The sequence below is a fragment of the Dipodomys ordii genome, unplaced genomic scaffold, assembly GCF_000151885.1.
Source record: "Dipodomys ordii isolate 6190 unplaced genomic scaffold, Dord_2.0 Scaffold154, whole genome shotgun sequence".
NCBI lineage: Eukaryota > Metazoa > Chordata > Mammalia > Rodentia > Heteromyidae > Dipodomys > Dipodomys ordii.
In genome coordinates this window covers 382,074-393,405 of record NW_012267370.1, presented here as the reverse complement: position 1 = coordinate 393,405, position 11,332 = coordinate 382,074, and the positions used below count along the sequence as shown (strand labels likewise).

Genomic DNA, 11,332 nt, shown 5'->3' with positions numbered 1-11,332 from the left:
AAAAAAAAAAAGATTCACAGTGGGAAGTCCATTTTAGTATTAGGGCTGTGGTTCCTTCAGAGGTTCAGGTTCATGTTTCTTCTACTGGTTGGAGCAGTGGCTCCTGTGTAGGGTAAAGGCAGGCTTTCCAGGACAAAGCTAGGCAAGGACTGTTACACAGCATCCCATCAGGGCTTTCTTGTTCAGGACCAGAAGAATGTTTCTAGAGAGCAAAAGTAGGAGATGCTATAAAGGATCAGACTAGAAATCCCCAAAAATTAGTGGAAGATTATGGAAGATTATATCCTACAGAATCCCATCAGACTTCCTAGTACAGTTGTCCAGGTAGGCCTCTTTTTTATGTTTTGCCATTCCTAGAGATTAAACTCAGGGCCTGGACACTATCCCTAGGCCTACTTTGTGCTCAAGGCTAGCACTCTACCACTTGAGCCACAATGCTACTTCTGGCTTTTTCTGAGTATTTATTGAAGAGTCTCATGGACCTTTCTGCCCCAGAAGGCTGCAAACCATGATCCTCAGATCTCAGCCTCCTGAGTAGCTAGGATTACAGGCATAAGCCACCAGTGCCTGGCAAGAATTTTTTAAATACAATTTCCAGACTGAGGTTTGTGTTGTGAGTTGAATCTTGGGTTATTGCAGATGCTACAGGATAGGATGTGAGATCTGGAACTGTTGTGCAATGTCAGGGGTCATTGTTAGCAATGAAAGTAAGGGCTTTCGGTGTTCCTGAAGGGTTTGGGGACTCAGAGAGATGAGGGCTCATGTAGGTAGTCAGGATGAGCATGCCTGTTATGTGCTACAGGAGTTTATAGTGTGCAATCAGAGATTCCTATCTAGATTAAAATAGAGATTCTGTGCTGAGGGTGGACTTGGGTCCTGTGTTCCTGCCCAGGGTCAGCATGGGTTCCTGCTGATAATTAGAGAAAGGGTTCTTAAGCTTAAGTGCTCAGAACTAGCCTCTGAAACCAGGTGAGGGAAGATACTCCTATAGTGCCTTCTGCTAAAGGCCACTTGGAGATTTATAACATCATTCAAGGGCTATACAAAATGATCAATACAGGCAGATGGACACAGGCAGCCTAGGAGAAACATATGAGAAACATATACACTTGTCCCATTATGTGCCAAATGGTTGGATGTTCCCCATCCCTGCTATAGAGTTTGGGCTGGGTCCCTGAGCAAGGCAGGGCCATGTGCCAGCCTAGTACTGGTCTAAATGAAGTGGCTGTTTACATGAGGAAGCCAGGCAGGTAGCTTCAGGAGCCAGGCAGGTAGTTTTTAAGGCTATTCTGGCCAGTCCTGCTGTAATTGTGCAATGAACTACTTAGTGGCACTGGTATGGCAACTAGCTGTTGGAGCTCCATCCAATGTACATTGTATTTACTCAAGGGGCACCCTCCTTAAACTTATGTGCTTAGAGTAAAGTACTCAAGTACACAGAGCAGCTCACATTATCAATCACTTAGAAAAAATGTGTCATAACACATGCCACATGGGAAGCACGCGCACGCGCACGTGCGCGCACACACACACACACACACATACACACACACACACACACACACTGACAGAGATATCACCACTGCCAGATCCATAAAGACATTCCAGTACACAGTGTCATGGTTACCCTGTTCTGCTTCCGCCTGTGGCCTACACAGTTCTTGCTCAATGTTCCAAAGATATTTATCTGTCAGATTCTGTGCTCAGCGCATGTGCAGTCACACTGTCTCAAAGATCACCCTGAGTCATGCACAACCACATGACTACAACCCCACACACTTCCTTATCATTCACGACTGTGCAATACTTGTACCTACTGTCATCCCTTCATACATGGCATCATACAGTGCCTCACCCTCAGTTGCCAGTCATATGCCATCTCCTCAGAACATCAGAACCTCTTGGATGGTCTCCACAGAACCTCACATGTGCTGTTACCTTGCACATCATAACTTTAAGTCAAGATATATCGCATATATTACCTCAGCCAGACTCACCCAGTTATAACGTTGCAGCTGGATACTCTCCTCAGAGAGTCACAGACACTGCCATTTATGCAACCAAACATAGACTCACACCTTCAACTTCAGATCTTTGATGTTTTTATTTTACAAAAGCTTTGAAAGTACAGGCAAGGGGGTGTCTGGGATCTAGGGGTTGGGCTGTAAAGATTTTTGCTGGCTAGAAGAGGAGAAAACAGTTTACAATTCCAACTTTTGGGAATTGAGGGAGGGGGAATCTAGAGTTCTAGACCAGCCTGGACTACACAGTAAGAGCTTGACTGAAACCTTCCTGCTTTAAAAGAAAGAAAGGAAGGAAGAAAGAAAGAAAGAAAGAAAACACCCAGGCAGGCATGGTGGAGCCCTCCTATAATCCCAGCACTCAGGAAGAGGATGCAGGAGAATCTGAGTTCAAAGCCAGTTGATTACACAGCAAGACCTTGTCTCAAGAAAATGCAGAGGAGATACAACCCTGACCAAAGGCCATGCCACATGCTCTCAAGAGCTGAGTGGAGCCACCACCGTGGTGCTGGTGGTGGGAGGCACAGGGCCTGTGGAAAAGGAGCCTGTGGGTGAACCCAGCAGGGGTCCAGGGAAAGGCATGAGATGGCTAACAGGCCCAGACAACACCACAGGGCCTAGACCTTGGTAGAGGTGGGTAGTACCTGGGGTGCCCAGTGTCAAGCCAGAGGCTACCTCCCCACAATTTCCATTGCTGCTGCTGCCCGCTACCACCATGAAGCCCCCAGCTGCTCCCTCAGCTGCTCCTGCTCCTCCCAGACTTGATCCCCTCTTCTTTTTCCCTTTTCCAGATGCCTTGCGGTTCCGAGTCTGAATACCATCCTTCCGCATGGTCAGTGGCCGATTCACCTGCAGAAAAGGAAGCCACAGGGATGCCCAGCTCCAGCTCTGTCTGTTTGTCTGGTCAGGTACACATTCTCTACCTCCCTTCTTTTTTTTGAATATTTTTATTGTAAAGATACTGTACAGAGGGGTTACAGTTACATGAGTACATTTCCTATCGAGCATGTAACCCCCTCCTTTGTTTTTCCCCTACTTTCCCTTCCCTCCCCTAACACCACCCTTCCACCTCCACCTCCCTTCTTTAGGAATAGGGAATTGGCTCAAGAATGGAGGAGCACAGCCCAGGGCCCTCACAAAGACCTGTCTTAAGCAATTTAGTGGTGTGAAACCCTGAGATTAGGGTCCTGGATTGACAAAAGGTACCCAAGACCGAGGGCGTGGGAGTGAAGGGGATGGAAAGAGGGAAGAAGAGTGGAAGAAAGAATGGAGAAGGAAGGAGGAAGTTAACTGAAGAGAGAAAAGAGAGGAGAGGAAGGAGGGGGAAGGAGAAAGGGAAAGGAAGGGCCAGGAAGGAAAGGTGAGAGGAAGGCAGAAGAAAAAAAAAAGATTCAGGATACAATAGGATAAATGAAGAAAGAAAGCCTGGTGCAAGGCCACCATGGTGTGAGGATGGGAAAGCAGAGGGAGGACAGGCTCCAAGGGACAGGGCATTACCTGATGTAGCTTATAGTAGAGACCACAGGCATTGCACACAGGGTCTCCACTGGCATTTCTCCGCCACAGTGTTGTTGTGGTTGTCTGGCAGTTAGTGCACTGAGTACCTGCCCGTTTGCTAACAATCTGAGGAACAAAATGATATGAGCACAGTGTCCAGTGGAGGTGAGTGTAGGGATCAGGACTCAAGGGGAAGGGAGGGCTGAGGATCAGGTAAAGGCAAGGTTTCCTGTCCAGGACACTTTCTTTTTGCTGTATTCTATAAGAGACTCCACCAGTACCTCTCAATTCTGGCCACATATCAGAATTACTTAAAGAATTAAAGAACATCCTGAATCTGGTATGTTGTTCAATGGTAGAGCTCTTGTCTAGCATTCATAAGCTGCATGAAAACCTGAGCTCCATCTCCAGTGCCACAAAACAAATTCCTGATGCCCAGGATTGCAATGCTTAGCATTGCAACTCAACTTTATCAATACTCTGTGTGTGTGTGTGTGTGCGCGCGCGCGCATGTGCATGTGCGCACAGGCATATATACTAGCACATACTGGTACTGGGGCTTGAGCTCTGGGCCTGAGCACTGTCCCTGAGCTCTTTTGTTCAAGGCTTGAGCCATTCCACTTCTAGCATTTTGTGGTTAAATAGAGGTAAGAGTCTGATAGACTTTTTCTGCCCAGGGTTGGCTTAAACTGTGATCTTCAGATCTCAGCCTCCTGAGTAGCTAGAATTACAGGCGTGAGTTACCAGCCCCAGCTTAAATCAGCACCTTTGAGGAAGGGACTTAGAGTGATTGCAGTGGGAAGCCAGGGATGAAAATCCTACTGTGCGGGGCAAGGGGTGTGTAGACTGAATTTCTTTTTCAAACCTCTGAGGGTTAGCTAAAGGATGTGAGTTCCAGGACACAGTCAGGTTCTTGCATGGGGATAGAGTGGAGAGGATGAGGACCCACATGGGATGAGGATGAAGACAAGGATTTCTGTGCAATAGGGTGCTACCATCCTATGCAGAGTGATAGGCAGTAGTTAGACAGACATTCTGTGTGATAGGAGATTGTGGTTCTGGCCCCTACAGCATCAGGGCTCCAGTACAGTTGAGGCAGACCTACAGTCTTTTTTTTGTCGGTCGTATGGCTTGAACTCTGGGCCTGGGTGCTGTCCCTCAGCTCTTCAGCTCAAGGCGAGCGCTCTACCACTTGAGCTACAGCGCCGCTTCCAGTTTTCTAGTGGTTTATTGGAGATAGGAGTCTCAGGGTCTTCCCTGCCCGGGCTGGCTTTGAACCACGATCCTCAGATCTCAGCCTCCTGAGTAGCTAGGATTACAGGCGTGAGCCACCAGCGCCCGGCCAGTCTTTTTTTTTTTTTAAGCAGTCCTAGGGCTTGAACTCAGGGCCTGGGCGCTATCCCTGAGCTTGTTTTGTTCACAGCACCACTTCTGGCTTTTTCTGTTTATGTGGTGCTGAGGAATTGAACCCAGGGCTTCATGCATGCTAGGCAAGCAGTCTACCACTGAGCCACATTTCCAGACCCAGACCTTTAATCTTACCAGACGTTTCTTGGGCCGGATAAGGGGCCTGTTCTGCCCATTCATCTTGTGATAGAGGCCACAGGCATTGCACAGGTAGTGGCCTGTCCTGTCCCTCCGCCACAGTGGAGTGGCTGTTGCTCCACAGTTGACACATTCCCTGGCCTCTGGTAGGGTGAACAGAGAATAGAGAGCCAGGCTCAGTTTAACTTTGCTTTGTGCCACCCACCTCAACTCAACCTCCCAGTCTTTCCTTGACACTCTTACCACAAGAGGGCAGGGGCAGGCTTCCATGAAACTTGGGAGAGGAATAGGCCACTGAATTCAGGGGGCTTCCAGTGGGAGGAAAGAAGGGACTAGAAAAATCAGGGCTCCCATAAGCACTGCTGGAGACAGGGATTGATGAAGGTAGTGCAGTTCCCAGGGTCAAAAGGTCTGGACTCAGCCTCTCCGTCTTCAAGGTCTCCAGGAAGGTGCTGCTGCTCTTCCCATCTGGATCATCCAAGGCCTGGGGAGGGGGGTCCTCGCGGCTGGGGCACACAGTTGAGGCAGGGTAGAGCCCTGTCTTTCCATAGGCCCAGCCAGCATAGGATGAGCCTCCAGGGATCCCTTCCATACAGTTGAGCAATGGGTACACCTGAAAAACTGTTGGGGGTAGGGAGGAAAGAGGAAAGAGGTAGGGAGATCAATCTTATGCCATCCCCCCTTTAGGGCCCAATGGTGTGCATTAGCCCAACATGGCAGTTAGGGTTCTAAACTTTCCACAAAGTTACCAGAACAGCTGCTGACATTGACCTTTAGGTCCCGAGCCCACTTGTCACTATACCTTCTAACCATTTCCTATTTGTTTTTGCATTAATGGGATTTGAACTCAGGACCTTGTGCTTTCTGGGCACAAGGGCTCAACTACTTGAGCCCTACCTCCAGCCTTTCTGCTAACCATTTCCAATGGGCTTTGAGGATGTTTGGGAATTTGTAGCCCAGATAACTGGGCAGCAACTACCACATACTTCCAACCACGCTTTTCGAGATACTTGCCTCAACATGGCGGACGGAGGAGTATTAGCATTCCAAGGTCGAGACTTAAGTAGGAGAGGGGTCAGCACATTCATCCTCAGAGTCCAGGCATCCCCAAGATGACCTCTTAGTGGGATTCTAACCTAGTTAAGGATCTCCACGGCCGTCCACCACACCCAGACCATGCCAAGGCAGCCACCCAACAGAATTACCTGGGGAGTGTCTGTAGGCCTCAGTGTCCCTGTAGTAGGCCAGTGCAGTGGCTGCAGCCGTGGCTGTGCTCGGAGCAGAAGAAGCTGCTGAATCCAAGCCCTCAGGCCCAGAGGGGAAAAAGCCTCCTGACTCTGGTGTTGAGGATACCAGAGCATGATCCACAAACTGGGGCAGGGTTTCTGAGGTCCCCAGGGCCCCTAGGCCAGGGAACTCCATGAGGAGCACAGATGTTTAACCTGTGAAGGCAGAAAGGGCTCTCAGACACAGTTCTCCTCCCCTCCTCTCTTTCTGCCTGCCCCTCTTCCTTCCTAATACTCCTCCTCCCAGCCTATCTCCTTGTCTCCATATTCTTCCTTCCCATTTGCCAAATACCCTCCTCTTCCTATCTTCCCGGTTTTTTTCTTTTGTTTTTCTAGTTTTTTTTTTTGTCGGTCATGGGGCTTGACCTCAGGGCCTGGGCGCTGTCCCTGAGCTTTTTCACTCAAGGCTAGTGCTCTACCATTTTCAGCCACAGCGCCACTTCTGGTTTTCTGATGGTTAATTAGAAATAAGAATCTCATGAACTTTCTTGACCAGGCTGGCTTCAAACCATGATTCTCAGATCTCAGCCTCCTCAGCCTCCTAAGTAGCCAGGATTACAGCCAAGAGCCACCAGCGCCCAGCTCTCTCCTTCCTTCTCACATTTCTTTCTCCTCTCACTTCCTGTCTCCCCTCCTTTCATCCTCCCCTTTCCTTCTTGCCTCACTAGTATTTCCTTTTTTCCATTTATTGTCGTCTGCTTCCCATTCTCCTTTTCACTTTTTTCTCTTCTTTCCCCCCTCCCCATTTCTCTTATATTCCTTTCTCCTATCTTCCCTCCTCTCTTTCCCCAGACTCCTCTCATTTCCCTCCCTCCTTTTCTTTCCATTCCATCCTCATTTTCCTCCTCTTATCCTTTCTCTATTCCATCTTTCTTTCCTCCTCATTTCAACTTCCCTTCTGTTTCCCTTTTTCAAGTGCTTTATCTCTCTTCCCCTTGTTTTTATCCTGTTACTTTCACCTCCTGCCTCTTCCCTTTCTTTCCTCCCTTCCTTTTTCTTCATTCTTTTTTTTGGGTCCGGTCGTGGGGCCTGAACTCTGGGCCTGGGCGCTGTTCCTCAGCTCTTCAGCTCAAGGCTAGCACTCTACCACTTGAGCTACAGCGCCACTTCCGGCTTTTTCTGCTTATGTGGTGCTGAGGAATTGAACCCAGGGCCTCATGCATGCAAGGCAACCACTGAGCCACCTTCCCAGCCCCCTTTTTCTTCCTTCTATTTTCCTCCTTTACCATTTTCTCCCTCATTTTCTCCTGTTCCTCCTTTCTTCCCCCATTTCCTCTTAGTCTGTCTCTGTTACCCATCCTTCCTCCCCTACTCCTCTGTAAGAATCTAGATGAGGTGGGATTGGGACTATACCCATCCCTTTGAACCCTTTGGTAATCCCCCCAGGAACTTGGGGTTCACCCTCCTGTGTTCCCCAAATTCATCCCTATCTGTTGCATCTTGCCTTCAGACTTTCTCAGAAACCCCATGGTTTCCGGCTTCACTCCTCCACCCCCATCTCCGTTAAGGGCCCCCTTAGTTCCTCCCTGTCCCATGGGGGGGTCAGTACCCCTCACTGCTTATCTCTGCCATCCCCGCCCAACTTTTGAAATCACCCCAAGGCTACTGGCTTCCTCTAAGGAGGGTGACAGGTGGGGGTACTCCCTCTCATACCCTGTCTCCTGGGGAGGGGTGCCTCAGTTTCAGGCATCTTCAGGTCCCACCACCATTCCCAGGCATCAGTTTCCATACTTGCTCTATTGGAGGTGATGACAGGCTTAACTAAGACCGGGAAATGGCCAGTTGCTGCTGTCTGTCTTGTTTGTATCCCCGGGTATCATTTCTCTTGTTTCCCTTCAAGTCTTCCTTAAGCATTTCTCCCCCATCTTCCCATGTTTTTGTGATAGCCTGCCCCCCAACCCCCTTCCCACTCTGCTTCTATGAATACATATTTTCCCTCCGTCATTTGTCCTTTCATGTTTATCTCTGTCCAGCTTTATTTCTGTCTCTTTCTGTTGAGTCTCTCTCAGCACTTCTATTACTATTGCTCTCTCCCTCCTTCACTCCTCCCTCTGCATGTCTCTGTGTCTCTTCAACATTGTTGCTCTATCTCCCCTTACCTCTTTCACCTACTTCTCTCTTTGAGCTGTTGGATCTCTGTTACTCTTCCATATCTTTTTTATTTTTTTATTTTATTTTTTTTTGGGGGCCCGGTCGTGGGGCCTGAACTCTGGGCCTGGGTGCTGTCCCTCAGCTGTTCAGCTCAAGGCTAGCGCTCTACCACTTGAGCCACAGCACCACTTCCCGCTTTTTTCTTTTTGCTTATGTGGTGCTGAGGAATCGAACCCAGGGCCTCATGCATGCAAGGCAAGCGCTCTACCACTGAGCCATCTTCCCAGCCCACTCGTCCATATCTTGCAGCACACTTTGTCACAAAAATCCCCAAGGAGTCAAGAACTCTGCTTGAGGACTTGCCTGTTCAGTGCCCTCTCTTTATAGTGGGGTGACAGATGGAATAGAAGCCGACCTTCAGACCATCCCCTTATCCTGTCATTGTGTAGCTAGGCCAAGGGCTGCACCCAGAGTTGGAGACTGTCCTGGGAGAAAGAGACAATCCTTGGATGTGCCCATCACATCCCCACCACCACTACATTCCTGGTTCCATAGTTCCCCTGTCTCTCCATGCTTCCATTTCTGGCCTCCACCATCTCTATCTCTGATTCTTTGTCTCTGTCTCCACGATTCTTTTTGTCTGTCTATCTGTCCATCTGTTGTCTGTCTGTCCTCTCTCTCTCTCTGTCTCTCTGTCTCTGTCTCTGTCTGTCTGTCTGTCTCTCTCTCTCTCTCTCTCATTTTCTGCTCCTGGCTCTCTTCCTCTCTCCTACTGTTACACTGTCTCTGTCTACTTTTCCTTTGAGCTTCTATCTTTGTTTCTCCTTTATATTTGTTCATATCTTTTGTCTCACTCTTTTTATATGTCTTCCCCTGTTCTGTTTCTTCTTCCCTTTGCTCTCCTCTGTACTCTGCATTCTTGCTCTTTTGTTGTCACAGTGTATTTCCTCATCCCTTCATCCTTACCCCCCCACACTCTCCCTCTAGACCCTCACACTTGTGATGAGCCCAGAGCTGCCCACCCCTCCTGTGGTAGCCCCCACCCCCACTTCAGTTATCACTCTCTGAACAGAGATAAGTTTATCTCGAGGCTGGGGGATATGAAAGCTCCTTATCAGCTACCCCACTAGAAAAAGCAACTGCCCCAACCAGAGGCACTGGCAGCAGCTGCACCCTCCAGTTTCTCTTCTACTCTCCCTCGGCCCAGCCCCTCGCCCCAGGTAACTCATGTCCCTATCCCAACCCTCTGCTGAGGGTCTCATGGGGCCAGAGGGGGCAGATATGGGGCTTGGGGGTGGTTAGAAGTAGAATCTGAGGGGCAGATGTGGCATTGAGTGAGAGGAAGGTTGGGGTATAACTGTGGAGTTTGGGGGAAGCAAATATGGGATTTGAGAAGCAGAACCAAGCTTGGGAATTGTAGACACATGTTGGGTTCAGAGATAGATTGAGAAAACAGATGAGATTGGGGAATCCGATGAAGTTTGAGAGCCAGATAAAGCTGGAAAGTTAGGAATGTGGTTTAGGGTTAGACATGTATTTTTGTGGGGGCGAGGTTCATAGAAAAAACATAAAGTTTAGGAAGCAGAGATCACCTTGAGCAGACAATACTGTAGCTGGTGGTTACAAATGGTAGGCACAAAAGAAGGTGGAAAAGTCAAAATAGAACTGGAGCAGAAAAAGGCAGAATTAAGAGTGATTTAGGAGGCAGACAGGTTTTAGATCTAGGATAGGGTTTAGGAGAGGCAGACATGAAGGTTCATTCGGGAGAATAGAGTTAGTATTCAGAGTAACCAACATTCTGAGAGACTGGGAGAAATGGTTTGTGGAGATGAGAGCAAGGAAGACAGGGAACAGATATGGGCTGGCGAGGCAGAAAGGAGTAAGAGAATAAAGCTAGGTTTGGCAGAGATGGTTTTAGAGAGACAGAAAGAATTTGAAACCAAGATAAGGGGATTGTGTAGTAGACAAGGTGTTTGAGAACAGAAATCTCTTTGGAGGAGCAAATGTGAGGGTTTTCTAGAGAACTCAGGGAGAGAGACAAGTTTGAGTGAACAGAAATCAAATTTGAGGTAGAGGTAGTAGTTTTGAGACATATTGGAGGTAGAGTTGATCTCTAGGGAAGGCAGAGCTGAGGGCAAACTAAGTTAAAGGCTTAGGGTCACGTAGCTATCTAGGGAGGAGTGGGTAGGAGTTGGGGAGGAGAAGGATAAGGTGAGAGGTAAAGATGAGATTGGAAAGACAGCAGTGGATGTGAGAAACTGTGGAAGGATTCAGGGGTGGCCGGTACTTTAGGGAGAGAAGTGGGTAGGGCAGCTTGGACAGTCTGGAGAGCTAGCCAAAAGGCTAGGGACAGCAAGCTAGGGTTTCCTTGCTGGGGCTTTTCAGGGGAATTGAGACTGACCTGGGCTGGTTGGTGCGGAGGGTTCAGCCACCTTGGGGATGTGGTGAGCTCAGTGTGATCCCAAGGGGTGTCCTGGCTGGCCTTGGCCTTTGAGGCTCCCTTCCTCCCTCTCACCCTCCCTCTCTCTCTTCTCCCTCCTCCCTCCTCCCCAGGGAGTGGCTGGTGCCACAGTGGGTGGGGCAGTGTAGGGGAGGGGGGCGTGCCCCTTCTTGTGGGGGGACCTCTTGGGCACTTGGGGGCCCTAACCCTACCTGTCCACCCTATGGATTGTTGGACCAAGCTTGCCTTGGACTTCCAAGGAGTTCAGTGTCCAGCTAAGTGACATGGCTGCAATCAAGATAAATGAAAATAGCAGATATGGGTTCTTGACTCCTCAGAGCTTTTGAGCAAGAAAAGCTCCTATTGTGTGCTAGGCTATGTGTGAACTGGATCCATATATATATGTATATATATATACACATATGTATGTATATATATACATATGTGTGTGT

The 11,332-nt window shown here is 48.8% G+C and overlaps 1 protein-coding gene across 1 annotated transcript; it reads right to left on the bottom strand.

Annotated features, from left to right (window-relative positions):
• Window positions 1–2,141: 2,141 nt before the first annotated feature.
• Gata1 (GATA binding protein 1 (globin transcription factor 1)) lies at window positions 2,142–10,916 on the bottom strand. Its single transcript, XM_013032400.1, has 6 exons — window positions 10,842–10,916; window positions 6,269–6,505; window positions 5,307–5,684; window positions 5,061–5,206; window positions 3,519–3,644; window positions 2,142–2,870 (listed from the first exon to the last, which is right to left on the bottom strand). The coding sequence occupies exons 2-6, from the start codon at window positions 6,483–6,485 to the stop codon at window positions 2,499–2,501; spliced, it is 1,239 nt and encodes a 412-aa protein (XP_012887854.1). The 5' UTR covers window positions 6,486–6,505; window positions 10,842–10,916; the 3' UTR covers window positions 2,142–2,498.
• Window positions 10,917–11,332: the final 416 nt, after the last annotated feature.